At 37.5% G+C, this 23123-nt stretch overlaps 1 protein-coding gene across 2 annotated transcripts; it reads right to left on the reverse strand.

Annotated features, from left to right (window-relative positions):
• Positions 1-216: 216 nt before the first annotated feature.
• Positions 217-12892, reverse strand: IDO1 (indoleamine 2,3-dioxygenase 1; the record flags this gene model as incomplete). Of its 2 annotated transcripts, none has more annotated exons than XM_082608734.1 (10): positions 217-1280; positions 2235-2383; positions 2823-2874; positions 3916-4033; positions 4582-4681; positions 6801-6815; positions 7473-7591; positions 8054-8173; positions 8285-8380; positions 12794-12892. In XM_082608734.1, the coding sequence occupies 10 exons, from the start codon at positions 12890-12892 to the stop codon at positions 916-918; spliced, it is 1233 nt and encodes a 410-aa protein (XP_082464860.1). In that variant the 3' UTR covers positions 217-915. The 2 variants fall into 2 exon arrangements, with proteins under 2 accessions (XP_082464860.1, XP_082464861.1); XM_082608735.1 differs by lacking the exon at positions 12794-12892 and adding an exon at positions 8501-8644.
• Between the last annotated feature and the right edge of the window lie 10231 nt (positions 12893-23123).

The raw sequence follows: 23123 nt of genomic DNA on the forward strand, positions 1-23123 counted from the left end.
TGTTTAAAATTTCCATAGATTCACGTAGCCTATCAATTGATTTTTTTTGTGGATGAATTTGCAGATCACATACAGGATTGAATCATAGCTGGAAAGCATCTTAATCTATTTATCTCTGATTATTTTTAGATGTGTGAAAACAGACGAGAGAGGTAAGTGAATTATTGAAGGCCACAGAGCAGTTTTCTTTTTAACAGACTTTATTTTTTTGGAGCAGTTTTAGTCCATAGCAAAATTGAACAGAAAGTACAGAGTCCCCATGTATCTTCCACCCAACACATGCACAGCTCTGCACACCAGAATGGTACCCTTGTTACAACTGATAAACCTACATTGACACAGGATGAGCATCCAAAGTTCACAATTTACATTAAGGTTCACTTCTGGTGGTGTACATTCTATGGGTTTTGGGAAATGTATGCCATGTATCCACCATTATACTCTCATACAGAATAGTTTCACTGCCCTAAACATCCTCTGTGCTTCTCCTGCTCATCACTCCCTCTGCCCTAACCCCTGGCAATCACTGATCCTTTTACTGCCTCCATGGTTTTACCTTTTGCCAGAATGTCACATAGTTAGAATCACACAGTCTGTAGCCTTTTCAGAGTGACGTCTTTCACTTAATAACATGCATGTCATGTTTCTGCAGGTCTTTACATGGCTTGATCACTCATTTCTTTTTAGCCCTGAATAATATTCTACTGTAAGGATAGGTACCTTGGTTTATTTCATGCTTCCAATTTTTGGCAATTATGAATCAAGCTGCTATAAACACTCATGTGCAGGGTTTTTTTTAATGGACATTAGTTTTATTTTCCTCTCCTCAAGTTATGAATGTTAATGCTATTTCTGATATAATGAGCAGTGACATTACCACATGTGGTAGCAATATAAGCACTTTCTTGGATTACGTTAATCTTCCTTCAACAGGGAATTCTCAGTTGTACGTCTTACAGTCTTTAGAAAATCCATGATATCGGTGCCTCCAGTTCCTTTACTTTTTGGTTCTGAAGGCTCTTCCGAGGTTTGTTTTCTCTTGGATAGCTGGCTTTCAGGAATCACAATGTACTTAGCTACTATTTGCAAATGGTAGTTTCTCAGAGAGACCATAGCTTGCACACATTCATTATAAATGTCCTCCAGGGTAGCATCACCTTTTGAAAGGACAAACTTACGGACCGAGGGGCCTGACTCTAACCAGCGAAGAAAGTTCTGGTGCGCTGATGGCATATATGTTCTCATTTCCTGGAGGAATTTAGCAGCAGAGTCTGAAGGAACTAAAGACAAAGATGGATGAATAAGGAGGCCAAAGCATTCTCCAATCCAGGGAAGAAGGGCACAGTGAGGTCGGAGTGGGTGGCCATGAACTTACAACCATCTTGTTAGCATCCTAATAGTCTTGCTACTAGTAATGGTAATTATTGGAAAATATACTTAATTCTGAAAACCACATGAACCAAACTCATAATATTTTCGTTTTGCTTCCTTTCTCACTTTCCTACTGGATTTGATCCTTCTAAGAAGGACAGAGTATATGTACTATACCTGACAGGTCATGATACTGAATCCAAGAGAATATAAGGGATCATTTTTAAAGAAGTGAATGAGCTCAGGAAAAAGCGTATTATCATGCAGCCCAAAGCTTTCCCCCTTTGACTCTTCAATAGACGTTTAGGAAGATAAAGAAAAGTAGAAAGAAGTTCTTCCTGGAGCTTCTTCCTCTGCCCCCTTAATCCTCTAGAAGGAATATAATGAGTGTGGCTCATCTTTAAACTTTGGTGCAGGCATTGCCCCGGGACCCCCAAGGCAGTAGGACAGCAGAACTAGACAGTGCCAAGCCTCTTCACTCCCCAGTTTCAACTCATGGTCTTATCTCATTTGCAGGAGACTTTCTTTTTCTGAATCTGGTCTTACATTTTCAGAACATGTGATATTGGCTTCACCACAGTCCATCAGACCTCATAGACATGTTCAAAGGTCAAGATCAAGACAGTGTTGAACTTGGTCTAAGTTCTGGCTTCACTGCTTTCTAGCTCGTTAACAGGGAGCCTGGCTATTATCCTCTTTAAGTTTCTGCTTCTTCATCTGTGAAATGGGATGATTGCAATAAAGTCTCTACTATTCTCCTAAAAGCATCAGATAAACTCAGATAAGATGCTCATGGGAAAGTACTTTTTAGATACTATTCTATTAGCATAAGAGATGATGATTATTTGTCATTTGCCACTCACCTCCACCAACAGTATGCTGAATGCCCAGCAGAATATCGAAGCACTGAAAGATGCTGCTTTGGGCTGCACTGCCCCCAGCAAACTTCTTTGGGGTGTCCCAGACACCTTCATACAGCAGACCCTCTGGCAGCAAAGGGTTGCCTTTCCAACTAAACCAGGAAGGAAAGAATAATTGTTATTTTATGAATTGCCAAATTTTCATATGTCAAATCTTTCAATAGAGGATGAATGGAAGGTGAAATGAGATAGATTTCATTATACTTCTTCCACATTCTCCCTTCTACTCATGTTCATGCATGAGAATAATAAATAATACGGTTCTGAACAAATCTGGCATAAGTATTCTATGCGTGAAACCTACCAAAGATTATTCTACTCTCTTTAAAATGGCTAGCTTCCCTGTCCATACTCCAGCGTATGCCTGGCCAAGTAATAACCCAGAGAATAGTCTATTGTTTCTTACAATGTGTATTTTAGGATATAAATGGATTCTTAAACTGGATTGATAGTAGAGACCATCAGTGGAAACGTGGTCTTCTTTACGTGAATTGTCTAAGAGAAAACAGATTCAAGCATAAGGCTACATACCCAGACAAGTATATGCGAAGAACATTGAAAAATAGGTTTGGGTCCACATATTCTGAAAAAAAGATGAGATATGTTTAATTAAGTAGCATCAGATAGATTGGGAAAAATCAAGGTGTTATAAACAACTGATCATGGATTTCAGCATAGGATATGAGAAAGGCGTTAGGTCAACCTGTGCAGAGAAATTCCCTGAGGACAAGCTCTCTCTCACCTGCCCATTCTCATCGCCTGTGTCCACTGAACGGGGTCTACCTTGGGGCTAACACACAGCTTATACCAAAGAGCCTGGGCCCGCCCACCACTCATCCTCAGAATACCAATTCAGCTTCCAATATTTACTTAAGGCGACTTCATGTGTTTACTGATACAACAGATAAATTACTTACATAAAGGAAGCAACAAGCCGAAACCAAAAGAAGACTGAAAACAAAACCTCCAGGAGCCCTGTGGACAACGGGTGTCCCTCCCCAAAGGTTGCTAATGTCTTTGGTTTGAAGGTCAATCTTCTTGCCCAAGCCCAGCGATACACAGTCACATATTTGTTACGAGCATCCCAGTAGGGCACATTTCCTTTTGCAAATCCTTGTTTCCATACTCTTTTGGTTATTGTTGGTTTTTAGCTGTTAATTTGCAATAACTTTTGAGCTCAAAGGCTTTTCTATTTTTCTTTTTTTTTTCATTTTTTAGTTAGCTTGTGAAAAAGCAGAATTTGCACATGGTTACTATCAAGCAAAAGCTAAGTTTTTCAGAACTTAAAACATCCTGTACTTTTGGTAAGTTTCTCCACGGTTTTTAGTGAGAGACAAGGATGTTCCTTAGAGGTAAATAGCCCTAGCTTGGAATTTGGCTTCACGATTTACTACTTATGTAATCTTGGGTCATTTATCTTATCCCTCCAAATTTGGATTCCCTTATAAGTAAAATGGACATAATAAAACCTGCCATATAGAAAGTATAATGATTTAGTGAGATAAAATAAAGTGCAAACACACCCACTATGTGAGAGTTGGTTTTGCTTCTATTTTCTCTACATCTTAGATAACTAGAAACATTTGACCATGGCCTGGCATGTTGTAAGGCATACAGTACTTGCCATGAATTTGGTGAAACATTTCAAGGGCTCTGTGCAGACTAGAAGTTATATCAAGCAATGCCTTTTGCAAAGTGTCTGGGTCTTCACGTTGTATTGCATTAAATATAATGGGGATCACCTTTAAAAAAAAAAGAAAACAAACACTTAAGATTTCCTAACACTAAATATTGGCATAGAATAAAATTCTCCTAAATCTTAATCCTCCAATTAAATTTCATATTTCCCTTTCTTTCTTGGGCTGAGTACCCTTTGATTGTTTGACTAATTTCCATATATTTAATTAAGCTTGGATTTGTCTTTATTCACTTATCACTTAGAGATAAGTTTATATAATTCTATATATTTCTATTTCTGAGGGACAAAACCATTAGATTTATGTCACTGTGTGATAGAGTTCCAATGCCAAGTTGCATTGAAAATACTTCTCTCTTACTGGGTTTCAAATTTTATTCTAAATATATGGCTCCTACATTTTATCTTTTAGGTAATACACAAAACCAGATAAAATATTTATTTCTTCCAGATGATCCCTTGTCTCCAATTCAGTCATCAAATGCTCTATTCAGTCAGGATAAAGTTATTTCATGCAGAATATAGTTCAGCTACTAAGTGATTGCTCTGCTTATGTGAATCAAGATACACATTTTCCAGGACGGACTGACATACTTTGATTGCAGAAGCAGCTGCTGTTTCCACCACCAGAGAGACCAGGAAGAACCCTTTACCACAGTCCCCGCCAGGAAACGAGAATAGGATGTCCATGTTCCTAAGAAAAGTAATCCAGAAAGTCAAGAATTTAGAAAAATATCAAACAGAAACACTGAAAAGAAAAGAATTTAACAGAAATATTTATATATTTGTTGAATATTTATTAGTTTTCAAGTCTTTTATTTATCCTACACTTTCAAAATAATCTTGTGAGATAAGTATGGCAGGTTTTACTAGATCCATTAGGTAGTTAGGAGTAGTAGTGTTAGGTCTATTGTCTAAGGTCATATAATTAACAGTAGATTAAGCTGAGACTTGAAATTCCTTTCTAGAACTTGAAACTAAAAACTTTAAGACTAGTTCTTTCTCTATTATCCCATCAATTTTTCACATGCACATGTATTACTGTATATATATACACACATACATATATATATATAAGCTCAATGTTTATGGAGATATCTGTGAGGTATGGTTTTTAAAAGTAGAATTTTGGCTTAAATAAGTGTATTCATATCCATATTTTTATCTATGAGCCTGATTCAATTTCTCAGTGATTTATCTGCCTAACAAGGGAATTGACTGGGAAATCCAAATAACTGATTACCCCCTATTTTCTTTTTCACTGAAGTTTTGCATTGATGCAAACGTGTTCTCAGTATCTGTATATCTCTGAGTTTCATGGCAGTTAAATTTATGGTCTCAACCCAGACCACTTCCTTACTAGCTGTGTGACCTTGAATAAGATTATTTCATCAGTTTTAGCCTCATCTGTCAAATGGGAATGGTGATATCATTCTCCCATTTGAAAACCTTCCATAACTTCCCATTTAAGATACTGTTTAAACCCCATATCAGAGCCAAAGTCCTACATAATATTTCTAAGTTTATTTTTTCATCCGTTTCCTGTACTGTTACTTCCGTCATTTATTATTTATCAGCGACACTAGCCTTCCTTCGGTTCTGAAATGCATCAAGGTTTTTGTTACTTCAAAGCCCTCACTCTTGCTGTTTTCTCCACTGTGAACATGCTCAGCTTTTCCTTCTTCTAACTGATGCCTAGTCATTCTTCAGGACTCAGCTTCAATAACTTGCTATAAGGATTCTTCCCTCATGCCTTTTGTTTGGTTAGAACTCTTAGCATTTTACTTTCTTAATCCTTCTCTTAATCATATAGTAATTTACATAATTTTCATATATCTTCCTTCCTCCACATTAGCCCAGGTTCATCAGGGCAGGCTTATTCCAATGATACTGACTTTTGTTTCCTTAGCTCTTAGCCTCTATTTAGTACACAGGCCAAAAATAGTAAGAATTGAGTCAAAAAGAATAGATTTATATTTCTGGCCTCTGAAGTCATTGAGTCATAGATACATAGGTGTATGTGTATTTTGTATATATGCATATTAATTAAACTTATTGACAGATCTTCCTCAACTTATGATGGTGTTACTTCTCAATAAACCCATCTTAAGGTGAAAATATTTTCAGTTGAAAATTCATTTAGTTCACCTAACCTACCAAACATCATAGCTTAGCCTAGCCCACCTTAAATGTGCTCAGCACACTTACATGAGCCTACAGTTGGGCAAAGTCATCTAACACAAAGCCTATTTTATAATAAAGTGTGGAATATCTCACATAATTTACTGAATAATTAAAGTGAAAAACAGAATGGTTGTCTGGGTGCAGAATGGTTGTAATTGTATCAGTTGTTTACCCTTGTGATCGCGGGGCTTCTGCGGAGCAGTGACCACTGCCCAGCATCACAAGAGACTATGTACTGCGTATCTATCTCAGGAAAAGATCAAAATTCAAAGTACGGTTTCTAGTGAATGCATACTGCTTTTGCACCATCTTGAAGTCAAAAAAATCTTAAGTCAAACCATCCTTAAGTGGGGTATCATCTGCATATGCAAGTATATATATTAATAGCTATAATATCAAACAGACATAGTCTCATCACAGTCATAGTCCTTAATATTTATTATAGTCCTTAATATAGTCCTTAATATTTATTAAGGACCAGAACTACTTGCTTTTTCAACAATTATTTGAATTACTTTTTGCCTAAAATCATTTGGTGCTTCAAGAGAACACATTTGGAGGGTATTGATACACCTATGTTTACTCTGAGTAACAAATAATTCCTAGAATAAAAAAGATTGAATACTCACTCATAAGTCATGGGCCTTAGGAAAACAGCCATGAAGCAGTGGATCAATTGGAAGAGAGAAAGGAAACCAGTGTTAAAATTAAATGCTTTTGAGTTATTGTTATTCCATTTAATACTACAGATCTAGCAAAGGTAAAAACAATAGATAAAAAATAGAAAAAATATGTTTTCTGATATTTATCAAGTAGGCATCATAAACGCCTAACTTAGGACTTTTATAAGTGAAATAAAAAATTAAGTATGCAAGGAGCACACATGGAGAGTCAAAACTAGTTGTTACTCATAAGAAAGTTTTCTAGATCAAATAATTTCATTTTGTGGTATTTCCCACATCTAGAATACTCCTCTGCAGATGCACACTGAGAGCCTCTGACCCTTAATTGCAGCGGGTTCCATTACTCAGTGCTTAGGAAGTGCCTAGTTTCAAGCAGGCTGCTTTGAAAGCCCAGACATTGCCATCTATCCAGCCAGTCAAATTAATCAAACTGAACACTTAAGATGTGTGCATTTCACTGTATGCTAATTAGACACCTCTCTCTCACATGCATATGCATTTTACACCCTAACAGCAGAAAAGAAAGCCCTGCTGCCAAAGATTAAATCAATGACTAACTCCCCTTGATTCAAATAGTGTGCACTCCTTTCATTGCTGTTATAATCACTGTTTACTTACCCACTGGGATCCTTTTTCTTCCAGTTTGCCAAGACACAATCTGCATAAACCAGAATAGGGGGCAGTCCTAGCTTCTCAGATACCTTGCAGTAAGGAACAGCAATATTGCTTGGCAAGACCTAATTAAAACACGATATTTAGTGTTCACATTTGAAACGTCTCACCTTTTCTTCTGCTTTCTGGGTGTCAAAACATTAACTGTTACACCTAAGGGCACAGTGAAACCAAACAAATGTCATTTTCTCTTCCTCATTTCGTAACTTAATCCCAGTACTTGTTAAACCCTTACGTTTTAGATTTGTGACGATGCAGACCTAATCTGGGCATATAGAGAACAAAACAGTAGAGGGCGAGAGGAAACAAAGGCTGTGTCTTGATTTTCTAACGGCCTGTGAACCATTTGCTCATGCATCCATCCATCCCACAAATATTCGTGAGGCAACTCCTCTGTGCAAGGTACTCATTCTGTTTCCCAAGCTTCACAAAATGCAGTTACAATGCTTTTAGAATTTTTTACATTAACTGTAAACTGGATATAAATCTGTCGTGTTAGCATAAGAAATATGAGAAAATCTCCAAACCTTCCGGACATCTCCATCACCTTCACCCCACACGTACGCCATGGTGATATACCCCAGAACCAGATGTGCAAGGCGCTGTGACTTGTGTCCTTGGAGGCCGTCAGTGCTGAAGGTTGTTAACTGAGAATAAACAGAGAGGTTGACCCAACTCAAAATGCATGTTGTGATAGCTGCAAAACCGCGTTAACACTTTGAAGACGCTAAAACGGAAAATGTCATGTTTTTTCAAACCTTCTCAACTTCTGCACGTAGTTGGCCATTGTTAATCAGTTCAGGCAGATTTTTAGCAATGGAAATCCAGGCATCATAAGGGTGAGGTAGCTCCTCCTTGAAAAGAAGAAACAGGACTTTGATTTACTAGTGGAAGGTATCATAAAATAGTTTTGCCACCACTGATGGTCCGTCTTGCCTCTTTCTCAGTGCTGTGCGATGCTGACACTCTCTTACCTGTGGAGTGACACCAGCCCATGCATTGTCATCGGCACACTCAGGGCTCAGGACCTTCTCTGGGCTCTTCTTCTTCCTCTTATCTACTTCTTTTTCAAAGGTTGCTTCAAAAGTTTCACTGAAATCTTCCTGACTATTCCATTCTATTCTTATACCTCCAATGAGGAATCCTATGGATTATACGTTTTCACATTAAGTAATTTATTGCTCTCTGCTATTATTTTTTCTCTTCTCAGCTAGATTTTAAGGTTTTTTGAATGGAAGAGAAATGAGATTTATTAAATGTCAGTAGGAGACTAGGCAGTTTTACTCAGTAACTTCTCATTTAATTATAATAATGGCCCCAAAAGTTGATTGTTATCTCCATGTCATAAATAAGAAAAGCAAGTGTTGGGCAGTTTTTGTAACTTGTTTTGTACATACAGTTTATTGTGATTCAAACATGAGGGTTTCCAGCTTTTAAAAAATCTTGCTCTTTTTACATCTCACTACCTGATGGCAAGGATTTTATCATGCTTTTTTTTTTTTTTTTTTGGTACGCGGGCCTCTCAACTGTTGTGGCCTCTCCCGTTGCGGAACACAGGCTCCGGACGTGCAGGCTCAGCGGCCATGGCTCACGGGCCCAGCCGCTCCGCGGCATGTGGGATCTTCCCGGAACGGGGCATGAATCCATGTCCCCTGCATCGGCAGGCGGACTCTCAACCACTGCGCCACCAGGGAAGCCCTTTATCATGCTTTTAATCCTATTTTTCTTAGCACAGTACTGGACATGTACGAGGTGCTGTATATGTACATGTATACATGTTGATTGCTTCCTTTGGTACTACAGGCTAATTTTTTGCCCAGTAAGTAAAAATGAAATCCAAATAAAAGAGTGTTAAAAACAAGACAACAGGCCCAAAATGGAGTAACTTAAGTCCCATGTCACCAAATCAAGACAATACTTATTACAATTTCTGCCTCTTCCAAAATGGAATCCTAAACCAGTCAATTCAGAATTAACATGGCCAATAAGTAGTGAGGTCATCTGCTCATAGGCCGCTGCTATTCCCTAAAGGAACATGACCTTGACACACCAATCCACTTTTTGCTGGTGTAACTTCCTTGTTCCTGCTCTCTTCTGCCTAGAGAAGTCTTTCATTGTTGTGCAGCTCCTGAGACCCCCTTTCTTTCTGCTAGTTGGGATGCTGCCTGATTCATGAATCCCTGAAGGAAGCCAATGACATCTTTAAAATTTACTCAGTTGGGTTTTGTCTTTTAACACGTGTCTCCCTGGATCTTATATTTATAATCACATCTCAAGGGAAAACATAAAAATCAAAGGCCTAGGCCACACCCTGAAATGAGATTCAGATCCCTGAACAACTCGCCTAGGCCTTCTTCATTAAGCTGCTTCCAGACATGCTCTTAGCAGCACCAATACTGAACTATGGGGACGGAGGACACATCAAGAGTTTACCTGAAACCAAGGTGAGTGAGGCTTTAAGCTTCAAAACCAAGTTAATATTATAAAGAAGCTATAAAACACGAAGACAAATGTAACATAAACTTCAAACATGTTCAGGGGCTGCAGATAATTGGCCAGACTTAATCTGTCAGGGCAGATTTTTAGGAATGAAAGATCCAGGCAGTATATTCACTAGATAGGCACCTTTCTTGTTTGCTCTGAATTTTTCTCCCTAACCACACAAATACTGTGCTCTGGTGTTTTTAGTAATACATATACATTTTCTTCATTGTGTGTTTCACTGTGTAGTATGCCTGACTATTAGATTATTGCTATTTCCCCAAAATAACAGAGATACTTTATTATGTGTCAAGATGAGTGTCTTATTGGACAGAACTTTCAATACATGTAAAATTCAATCAGTAACATCCTTCTGGTTCACAGGATGCCTAAATGACAGAATATAAATTAATAAAGAGTAACACAGAGCGCCATTCAACTCCTGCTAGATTAGAGAATGTATTTTGCATCTACATGGAATCAGAAGACGTATTATTTTCCTTTAGAATAGGAAGCTGATAGATTATAAGAGATGAAATAGACTTTTTTTTTTTTTTTTTTTTTTTTTTGCAGTATGCGGGCCTCTCACTGTTGTGGCCTCTCCCGTTGTGGAGCACAGGCTCCGGACGCGCAGGCTCAGCGGCCATGGCTCACGGGCCCAGCCGCTCCACGGCACGTGGGATCTTCCCGAACTGGGGCGCGAACCCATGTGCCCTGCATTGGCAGGCGGACTCTCAACCACTGCGCCACCAGGGAAGCCCGAAATAGACATTTTTGAACACATAATTTCCAGAAAAGATCTTCAGTGAGGAAATAAAAGCATCCTCTTTTTTTTTCATGCTGTTTCAGAATATTGAATCTAACTTCCTAAGCATCTCAAGTAGCAGCATTATTTTTTAAGTAGCTCAGGAAGAGTTTTGTCTTGCTTTCGTTTTCAGGTTTTGCTTTAACCCTTGGAATCTGCTTTAGAGGTCTACATAATTACTGTGATTTTTTTATTTTCTGAAAGAACCAACTTTTTAGGAAAAAAAAAGCATAAATTTGATATGAGGCTTTGCAGTTTCTGAAAAAGTTTTTTTTGGGGGGTACCATTGATAAATACATCCTTGAAACATCCAATCCTGGCACTGTGGTACTTGTGTGCTTGTATGAAGGGGAAGTAAGTCTGAATATTATTGATTTGCAAATATAAAGTAAACCAGTGCTTTTAGCAAAAAAATTAAAACATACTTCATTTTCTTCAATTAACTTAATTATGGGAAGAGGAAGATTAGATTAGGGAAAAAAAATTGTTTGAGATTTGCCTGAATTACCCAAGGTAGTTACAGGATGTGATTTCTAAGTACAGTTAGATTGGAATCTCTGACTGAATTATATATACGCTGCCTTTAAAGGTTCCCTCTAGAGTGTGCACTCATCCATTTGAGCCACAAACAAATAGAGACATCCTGATATACAGCATTGTCATAACATGTAACTGGTTCCTAGAAATCCTCTCCTGGAATCTCATGTACCTTGCTAAACCCAAGAGTAGGGAAAAAAACCAACAAAAAAATGCCTTGTGATCTCTCTTCCTCTTGAGTGAAGCTGTGTAGCATAATTGATAACAGTTTTAAGATCACAGACTCTGCTGTCATACAGAGCTAAGTAAGTCAGAAAGAGAAAAACAAATACCGTATGCTAACACATATATATGGAATCTAAAAAAAAAAAAAGGTTCTGAAGAGCCTAGGGGCAGGACAGGAATAAAGACGCAGACATAGAGGATGGACTTGAGGACACGGGGAGGGGGAAGGGCAAGCTGGGACGAAGTGAGAGAGTGGCATGGACATATATACACTACCAAATGTAAAACAGATAGCGAGTGGGAAGCAGCCGCATAGCACAGGGAGATCTCCTGTGACCACCTGGAGGGGTGGGATAGGGAGGGTGGGAGGGAGACGCAAGAGGGAGGAGATATGGGGATATATGTATGATTAGGCTCACATCCTATCTCTGCTATTACTAACTGTGTGTGTTTGGATAATTACTTAAATTCTTGCATTCTACATTTCTCATCAGGGAAACAAGATTAATAACGTACATACCTCTCAGGATGACTGTAAAGATGGAGTAAGTTAACATTTGGAAATTTGCTAAAAAAATGCAATGTTAGGTGTTTGATGATTACAATATTAATGATAAGATGCTTTTCCTGACACTCTTGGGAAGATAACTTAGGAAAATGTAGTTTTAAGGCACACATTCACTCTAATGCTTGCCCTTTGTAGGCAAAACTTGTGGAAATAAAAAGGTAGCTCTAATTCTCTCTAAGCCTGAATCTTAGGCTCAGTTAACACCAAGCAATATTAATACAACACAAAGTTGCTTGGTGCCCCACCTCAAAAACATTATCAAAGCAGGAACACATACTTTATACAATCTAAGGTATATCAGCTGAGAAAGGGGGTTCTTTGACTCATGGGTCATTTATTACTTTTTTTTTTTTCAAAATACCCTCTGAAATGCAATTGCCTTAAACCAAAATACCTCTGTAGTCTCCTTAACTCATCACACTCTGTGCCTGTGTAAGATAAGTAAGAAGTGCCTCTAAGGCTAAGTTTCTAGGTAGAAAATTTTAAGAAAGTTGAGACCCCTTTTTTCAAACTCTGCCTCCAATTTTGGTACTGCTTTATCCACTTGTTCAATAGAAATTACTGAACCACATTTGTTCAATTGAAGTTAACTTGTCCAAGTAAATCATGATAAGAAAATATTTTTGCCCAGATTTCAGTGCCCTCTCTTACCAATGGATTGGGCAGAGCAAAGCCCACATCTGCATCTATGTGGTATTCTTCAAAGATCTTCCAAGAATTTTCCACAGGAGATGACTTGTCAGGTGCCATTCTTATAGCCTGCTCCTCAGGTACTTCTCAGTCTCTTGAGTAGTTTCAGATCATCTATTTATTACAGAGGTTGCCATAGCCAATGACCACAACTCACCGCGTAGGCAGGAAGAAATGACTTCCACTTTTAGAATAGTTTCATTTTCTACTTTCTTTACTTGTACTCTGATGAAAAATAAAACTACAAAAGCCTCACTATTCATCATATGAAGAAACTGGAATTTTATATTCCTGGCAATTACTAGGAACATCTACTGACTTAAGGAAATCAGAAAGGGCCTGAAACAACAAAAACCATGAAAATAGGTGACGAGAAAGAACATTTTTATTTTATGGGAACTTTTGAAACTTTGAATTAAAATAATGAATTTAATCATGGCTAACATCCTAAACCATCACTTAGTTATTACAGTCACTGGCTTTCTTTAAACCCCCAGGGTTCTTTGAACATATTAGTGTCTTGTTTCAGTAGCCATGAAAGAAAATCTCTGGTACCCAGAGTCAGTGCCTCTGAAATAGAAAAAAAAAAAAAGAAAAGAAAAAAGCAAGCACATGAAGAATTTAGAAACACAGCATCTCTTCACCCCCTAGCTCCATTTTTCTTACCGAGTATTTTGTGAATTCACAATGATACTGTCTTTCTTCTTCGTATTCCTAATGAGTCATTTTTAAGGAAGATTTTCCTGCATCTCTACTTTACCTGATCTCTAAGGGACTGATAAGGAAACAGTCCACATTTGGAGATTCTGGAATATGTTCATAGTTGAAAGAAAGGATAAAACACCTTGAAAATGGTTCTTTCAAAATGCAATTAAGATTGCATTTGGTAAAGGTTTTCAGGGTTTCTGCAGGTCTGTGGTCACTTATAGGCATCATGTGATCTTATAATCTCATACAAGAAGCTGAAGCAAGAGAAGAAGCCATGTTATTCCTTATGACGGTCAAAAGGAAAAAAAAGGAGTTAGTGTTCAGTATATTAAAAGACAATGCAGTGCTGTCATCCAGCTTGTCAGTACTTAAAATACATTTCAATAGTACATTATATTGGAATGACCACATTATAGAATGGTTTTCACACTATTCTTCCCTATTACATTATGGCTTTTTTTTTTTTAAGATGTAGTTTTGCAAGAATAGGCTCCCTTTACGGTAAAGATAGAAGAAACTGAAACTAAAATTACACAGCCAAGAGAACGCAATGATGACGCTTTTTAAAATGAATTATTCATCCTCCTACACTGTTGGTGGGAATGTAAGTTGATACAGCTACTGTGGAAAACAGTATGCAGGTTCCTCAGAAGACTAAACATAGAATTACCATATGATTCAGTAATCCCACTTCTGGGCATATATCCAGACAAAACTCTAATTCAAAAAGATACATGCACCCCTATATTCATAGAAGCACTATTCACAATAGCCAAGACATGGAAACAACCTAAATGTCCATTGACAGAGGAATGGATAAAGAAGATGTGGTACATATATAATGGAATACTACTCATCCATAAAGAAGAACAAAATAATGCCACTTGCAGCAACATGGATGCAACTAGAGATTATCATACTAAGTGAAGTCAGAAAGAGAAAGAAAAACACTATATCACTTCCATGTGGAATCTAAAATATGACACAAATGAACCTATCTACAAAACAGAAACAGACTCACGGACATAGAGAACAGACTTGTGGTTGCCAAGGGAGAGTAGGTTGGGGGAGGGCTGGAGTGGGAGGTTGAGATTAGCAGATGTAAGCTATTATATGTAGAATGGATAAACAACAAGGTTCTACTGTGCAGCACAGAGAACTATATTCAATATCCTATGATAAACCATAATGGAAAAGAATATAAAAAATGTGTGTGTGTGTATATATATATATATATTTATATATATGTATATATATACATATATATATAAAACTGAATCACTTTGCTTTACAGAAGAAATTAGTACAACATTGTAAACCGACTATAATTCAAAAAAAGATTAAAAAAAATGAATGGTTTATGAGGCTAAAACTGCTGAAATCAGGCCCAAGGGAGAATACAAAAAATATGATGTTGGCCTATCCATATGGAAGCCAAAAATACCAGCAAATTTTTATTTATTTATTTAGATAGATACATGATAGATATAATTAAAATATGTCACAACAATAGCATGAATATGAGAATAGATATAAATGCTATTAAGAGTCTTGCAGGGCCTCCCTGGTGGCGCAGTGGTTGAGAGTCCGCCTGCCGATGCAGGGGATACGGGTTCGTGCCCCGGTCTGGGAGGATCCCATATGCCGCGGAGCGGCTGGGCCCGTGAGCCATGGCCGCTGGGCCTGTGCGTCTGGAGCCTGTGCTCCGCAACGGGAGAGGCCACAACAGTGAGAGGCCCGCATACCGCAAAAAAAAAAAAAAAAAAAAAGAGTCTTGCATTTTCTGGAACGATAAATGAGAACTAATTTATAAGGGTTTTGAAGAGTTACAGATGTTTGTTCTAATCTTTAGGGTAATCAGTAGGTAAATGCTGTTACAATTATAAGCAATAAGCCAATAGATGGAAAAACTGATTAATAAGTAAATCTTAATCAATACAAGAGAAGACATAAAAAGAGAAAAATGGTTGCTAAACAGAGCTATCACAAAGAAAATAGTTCAATGGTAGATTTAAAATCATGTATATCAATAAATACATCATATGTAACTTGACTAAGCATTCCAATTTAAAACTACAAAGATTGTCAGACCGGGCTTTTAAAAACATCATATTTATATGTTATTTAAAATGTAAAAATCCAAAATATAAGGATGCAGAAATGTTGAAAAGCAAAATGATAAAAATATACATCACAGAAAACAAATATTTTTATTTGTAGCATAGCTACAAATAAGCATAGCTATAAGTAGCATAGCTGTGTAAATATTTAGTGTAGACTTCAAGGCAGAAAGTATCATTAGATACTGTGCTATGCTTCCATCTCATGATTTTGGAAAAATAAACACCACATTAAGCTCAAAGAATGTAAAAGGAAGAAAAAAATGTAAGAGGAAGTAAATAAGTGAAGATATTAGTGGAATAGAAAAGTATATACCTATATTTGAAAACAAAAATTCTAAGCCCCTAATAAGACTAATAAAGAAAAAATAAAGGAGCAAATACCTAATGTCAAGAATGAAAAAGGGCACATCACTGCAATGCTACAGTAATTACAAATATATTAATATTCCAGTGAGAGTCTGAGCCACTTTTTTGTTGTTGCAAGCTTTAACCAAAAAGAAGTGCAAGGTATTTAGAGTAAATATATTTTCCTTAATAAGTACACTTCCCTAATTTGTCTTTGAAAGAATGCCACACACACCAAATAATTATCAACATTTTAATTATCAAACACTTAAATAGCATTTTACTAAACAATTTACAAATGTTAACCCATTCCTTTCTTGCACACATCCTAAAAGGTATATATGTTTTCCTTATTTTCCTTATGATAAATGTAAGACATGTAGAATTTAAGTAATTGTCCAATCTCACAGTTAGTAAGTGGAAAGACAGGATTTCAGCCTAAGCAGTCTGGTTCAAGAATCATGATCTTAAGATCATTATGATGGGCAGCCTTTCTTAAGAGATTAAAAAAGCACTGCTTTTTTTTTTCTTCTTCTTCTCTTTTTCTTTCTTTTACTCTTGGGTTTAACAAGGAACGTGAGTTTCCGGAAGAGGATTTCTACAAACTAGTTACACATTGTGACAATTCTGTGAATTTTATGCTAGTATATCTTTATTTGTTTATAGTTCAGATAGTCCACACTCTACAGAGCACTTTCAAAATCAGCAAATAGATTTTTAGTCAAAGAACCCAACATAACTGTACTTAGAAATCTCAGCATATTACATAGCAAAAGGAAAGGTGAAAAGCAACATGCAATAAGAACAAAACAGGGAAAGAGAATAGGAACAAAGCACAAATGTGCTCAGGTCCCATAGTCAGCCTTCCACTTCTCTGGTTCTACATCTGCAGATTCAACCAACCAACCAACCAACCTAGTTTAGTATTGTATGTATTTACTGAAAAAAAATCTGTGTATAAGTGGACCCATGCAGTTCAAACCTGTGTTGTTCACAGAAAAAGAAAACTACAGGACAATATTCTTGATTGAATATAGCTGCAGAAATCCTCAACAAAATACAAGCAAATCAAATTCAACAGCACATTAAAAATATCATAAACCATGACCAAGTGGGATTTCCATTCTTTTGGCTAAATGTATGGAAGTGGGATTGCTAGATCATATAATATTTTTTTAATTTTTTGAGCAACCTCCATACTATTTTCCATAGTGGCTGCCCCATTTTACATTCCCACCAACAGTTTACAAGCAGCTAATTAGCAGCTAATTCTCCAATGTTGAACCTCTAAAGACACAAGACATAAGTACAAACCTCTCCTGGCTGATCCACAAGTTTACAGACTGAATTAAACCCATTCCAGGCAATCCACAGTCACAGGAACTAGAAATGAAACATTGTTTCTGAGTTTTGGGTCTGTTTTGTGATATTATTGTAACAGCTCACTGATACATACACTATGATCCATCAAGTTAATTTTTTTGTACTTTCCCAAGAGAAATGCAGGTAAATATCCAGCAAAAGACATGAATTAGAATGTCCATAGTGTCACTGGTTTCCATAGGAAACTACCCAAAAGTCCATAAATAGATAAATGGACAAATAAATGTTGAGCAAAAGATGCCAGATACAAAATGATAGATACATCATCGTCACATTACAAATGTAGCAACATAAGAAAAACTAATATATAGTGATAGAAGTGAAGTTAATGGTTACTTCTGATGGTAATGAATAGAAGTGAGCATTATGGTGGGATTCTAGGGGTGATGGTAATGTTCTATTTCTTTCTCTGAGCTTTATTTTTACAGCTAAGCTTTGTGAGTAAAAACTGATTGATAGTGATGTCAGCATAATGGCAGAGTGACTCACTAATTTTTTCTCTCCCCTTTGATTTACAGCTAAGTAAACATCCATAACCAAATCTAAGTACCTCTGTACATTACACCAGGAGTTTCAACTCCTCTGTGCATCTAAAGTGGGAAGACAGGACTTCAGTGGTGGCTGCAGAGCCAAGGGAGCTGGTGAGCCTGCTCCACCCCCACTTGCCATGATCAGAGGAAAAAGGAAACCTATAGAGAGCAAAACTGGGCAGATACCCACAGCCAATAGAGAATTTAGAGAATCTGTGGAGGTCCAGGTTGGCTGGACAGTGGGATCTGGCACACCATCAGAGTGGGATAGAAATGAATTTTGAGGCTGAAGAGGTGGAGGAGCCCTCCAAGTATGTTCCTGCTCCAGAGTGCCACTGCAAGGAGTGGGTTTGGGGCAGGATCAGAGGTGACCACACCTGGCTGAGGAGGTGTAAGATGAAAGTAGTGAGGGACCACTCAGCTGCCCAGTAGTGTGAGTTGCAGCTGCAGGGACCTGTTTCTCTCCAGCAGCACCCAGATTTCTGATGAGGGGCCTCGGTGACTGGTGGGGGGAGAAGAAACAGGAGGGGCACACAGGAATATCAATGGGCATTGATATTCCTAAACAGATTTCCTGCTGTCCACTTTGAGATTTCAGCAGGGGGCCCACCCACAAAGTGTCCCAATTGAAGTTCAAGCATCTCCAGAGCCTGAGGTGCTAGCCCAAACCTCCTCCCACTCTGATGACAGCTCCTTGTGCACAATCCCCAGTGCATCCCAAAGAGACAGCTCCTGTAGGAGAAACCACAAACTTGACCTGCAGTGCCACCTCCTGGAATAAATAAAGAGTTCTAATTGCCAGTCTGTTGAATCTTGAGAAGCAAAGTAAACATAAATTCTTAATTAGGGAAGGTGTCAGGCTACATCAAATGAGAAAGGACAAGCTCATATCATCACACATTATGAAAAATCAAGGAAATATGGTATCACAGAAACGAATTAATAATTCTCCAGCAACTGAACTCAAAGACAATGGAATACTGTGATCTAACTGATAAAGAATTGAAAAGAGCTGTCATGAAGAAATTCAGTGAGTTGCAAGAAAATTTAGAAAAACAACTTATTGAACTTAGGAATAAAATTAATGAAGAAAAGGAGTTATTTACTAAAAATTAAAATTATGAAAGAGGACCAAATGGAAATTCTCAAGCTGAAGAATTCAATAAATGAGATGAAGAATGCAATAGAGAGCATAGGTAACAGGGCAGATCACATGGAAGACAGAATAAGTAACTGGAAGAATAGAAACAGAGAAATAATGCAGTTAGAAGAGGGTAGAGAACTTAGATTTTTTAAAAAGTGAAGAAACCCTGTGAGAGCTGTTGGATCCAGTCAGAATGGCAGATACAAAAATAACTGGTGGGCTTCCCTGGTGGCGCAGTGGTTGAGAGTCTGTCTGCCGATGCAGGGGACACAGGTTCGTGCCCCGGTCCGGGAAGATCCCACATGCCGCGGAGCGGCTGGGCCCGTGAGCCATGGCCGCTGAGCCTGTGCGTCCGGAGCCTGTGCTCTGCACCTGGAGAGGTCACAACAGTGAGAAGCCCACGTACCGCAAACAAACAAACAAACAAACAAACAAACAACTGGTGTACCAGAAGGAAGAAAAAAAGGGAGAAGGGGGCAAATAGTTTATTTAAAGAAGGAAAAGCTGAAAACTCCCCAAATTTGAAATAGAAATTGGACATACAAGTCCATGAAGCTAATAAAACACGCTATTATATCAATGCAAAAAGCCCTTCTCTAAGACTTATTGTATGAAACTGTCAAAAATCAATGATAAAGAATCTTAAATGCAGAAAAAAGTAAGCAACTTACAAAGAAACCCCAGTCAGGCTATAAGCAGATTTCTCAGCAGAAACTACAGACCCGGAGAGAGTGCAATGACATATTCAAAGGGTTGAAATATAAAAATTGCCAGTCAATGTATTCAGCAAATTCCTCCCTCAGATATGAAGAAGAAATAAAGGCTTTCCCAGACAAATAAAAGCTAAAAAAGTTCATCACCATTAGGCTGGCCTTACAAGAAGTGCTACAAGAAGTTCAAGCTTAAATAAAAAGATGCTACTCAGTAACAACAAAGCATGTGAAAGTACACAACACTCATTCATCTATTTTTCACCTTTTGAGACTCTAAATCTCAAAAATAAAGAGACTTAGAAAATGTAACTCTGTATTAAAATGGTGTGTCAACCACTTAACTATAGTATAAGGGTTAAAGGAAAAAAGTATTTAAAATAGGTATAGCTACAATAATTTGTTAAATAAAAAACAAATTGTGACATCAAAATATAAAAGGAAAGGAGTAAAAGGGTGGAGCCTTTATGGGTGAACAAAGATACGCTGCTATCAGCATAAAATGGACTGTCTTATCTATGAGGTGTTTTATGTAAGCCTCATGGTAACCACAAAGCAAAAATCTAGAGTGGATTCACGGAATATTAAAAAAAAGGGGAGACTGATCATATCACCAGATGCAATACTTTCTCTGTTTCTTTGAAGACCTTATGGATAATTTCTTTCTCTCCTTTCTTCCTTCAGCTCTGCAGATGGTCTTTCTTTCACTTAAGCTTCTTTTTTGTCTTGGTCTCTTTTTGTCATAATCAATGCTTTCCTCAGATGTCTTGTCATTCCTAATTGTCTGCTTGTGATCAAAAATGAGTCATTACAAATCTGCTTGGAAGCTCTGTTCACATAGTTGAAGCTTGCTAATTTGACACCTCACCATGGAGTAATTTTTCTGGATTCTTTCATTGGATAATCTCTGAAGTCTCTGTCTTAACATCTTTTCTCTTGGACTATAAAGTTAACAAAGGAACATTCTTTTCATATCTCACTTGAAAAGTAAATCTGGATGTAGTGTAGGGGAATAAGGCATTTTAAAACTTAATTTCTGTGTTTTCGATATGATACTCTAGTCTTCAAGGGTCCCTGAGTCCTGAGAATCCTCATTTTCCCTTCCCAGAGAATGGTTCTCCAAGTGTTCATTTAGACCAAAGAAGGGGCATGTGTGTGTGTGTGTGTGTGTTGGTCGGAGGAGAGGGTATAACTACTTTTAAAACAGGTTTTCAAACAATCTTCTATTTTTAGTTCCACGTTTACTTCTACTTCCAATGTAATAAATGTTATCAAATCCCTTAACATTTCATGGTTCTCCAAGTTGTTTGACTGCTTCTACAGGCTCCTGATGCAAATTTTTGTATTTACTATATCATTCATCTATTTTTCACCTTTCAAATTTTGCTGCTTTTGTCTTCATCTTGGTTTTTTGTCCTTGTGAGGTTTTTGCTTTTATATAAATACCTTTGTCATCAAGAACATGAAAAGACATCTATAGAGTGGCAGAAAAAATATATACACATACTGTATTTATATAGTATACAGAATATACAAAAAACTTGCAATTCAACAACAAAAAACCCTACTAAAAATGTGTAAAGAACTTGAATAGACAATTTTCCAAAGAAGATATAAAAATGCCTAAATATGCACATGAAAAGATGCTCAGTATCTTACTCATTAGGGAAATGCTACTCAGAACCATATGAGGTACCAATTCACATCCACCAGAATAGCTATAATAAAAGAATAAAAGAAGCACGTGTTGGCCAGATTGGAACCCTCATACACTGCCATTGAGGATGTAAAATGGTTCAGCCACTGTGGAAAAGAGTTTGGGTGTTCCTGAAAAAGGTAAACATGGAATTACCATATGACCCAACAATTCCATTCGTAGGTATATACCCAAAAGAATTAAAAACAAGTCCTCAAACATATACATATAAACACATATTCATAGCAGCATTATTCTCAATAGCCAGAAGGTAGAAACAGTTCAAATGCCTATCAACGGACAAATGGATCAACAAATTATGGCATATATATGTGGTATAAGTGGAGCATTAATCAGTCATAAAAAATAAATGAAATTCTGATACATGTTATAAAGTGGGTGAACCTCTAAAACATTATGCTAAGTGAAAGAAACCAGACACAAAAGGTATTTTTAATTCTATTTTTATTACTTATCTGGAATAATTTTATTTATAGAAACAGAATGCAGATTAGTGGTTGCCAGGTGCTGGTGGGAGGATGAAAGGGGATGAGATTGTTTAACGGACATGGGGTTTTGTTTTTGGAGTGATGAAAAGGTTCTGGAACTTCGTAGAAGTAGTGCTTATACAGCATTGTGAATGTCCTAGATGCCACAGAATTGTTCACTTAGAAATGATTTTATGTTATATGACTTCCACCTTAACAAATAAAAAACAACAATTGAGTGTACAATTAGCCTCACATCTGTACAGCAGTCAGAACACTACTCTGAACTGGAACTGTAAGTAACAGATAGACCACATTTTATTGGTGTGATTTAGTGATTGGTACATATTTTCAAGGACCTATTCCTTTTTATCAGTAGCTACATTATTCTTTTCTTATGTTGTAACAGTATGACATCAACAATTAATCCTTTTAATCAGGAAAATTATATTTTGGAAATAAGTTGGTATAACTGTGTCACGAAAGTGTGTTGCATTTTGTCAAATGCTGTTTTTGCATCTTTGACGTGCTCATGTGGTTCTTTTCTTTCATTCTGTTCGTGTGGTATACTACATTGATTGCTTTTGTATGTTGAACTTCATGATGGAATTTATATTTGCTACAAACTCTATAGGAAACAAACCAATAAAATATTTCTTTTAGTATCTGTCGTGGTCCAAGCGCAGGTTGGAAGAAGAATTTCCAGACACGAAGTATTTTAGAAAAAAGTGAGTTTATTGAGAGAGAACAAAGAGCAGAGTTAGTGAGGGGCACTGCGAATCCAGCGGGTCCACTTCCTGATAGACCAGGGAGAGCCGACACCCTTTGTGTGCTACTAGCCAACTTTTTTTTTTTTTTTTTTTTTGCGGTACACAGGCCTCTCACTGTTGTGGCCTCTCCCGTTGCGGAGCACAGGCTCTGGACGCGCAGGCTCAGCGGCCATGGCTCACAGGCCCAGCCGCTCCGCGGCATGTGGGATCCTCCCGGACCGGGGCACGAACCCGTGTCCCCTGCATCGGCAGGCGGACTCTCAACCACTGCCCCACCAGGGAAGCCCTAGTAGCCAACTTTTATAGCCTCAAGACAAAGAAAATTCTTGCTGGCAGGATGGCATTAGGTGATTGGTCAGGATGCTTCAAGGTTACTACATGGTGATTATTTTGC

This window comes from Mesoplodon mirus (genome assembly GCF_964341445.2).
Source record: "Mesoplodon mirus genome assembly, chromosome: 20".
Classification (NCBI taxonomy): domain Eukaryota; kingdom Metazoa; phylum Chordata; class Mammalia; order Artiodactyla; family Ziphiidae; genus Mesoplodon; species Mesoplodon mirus.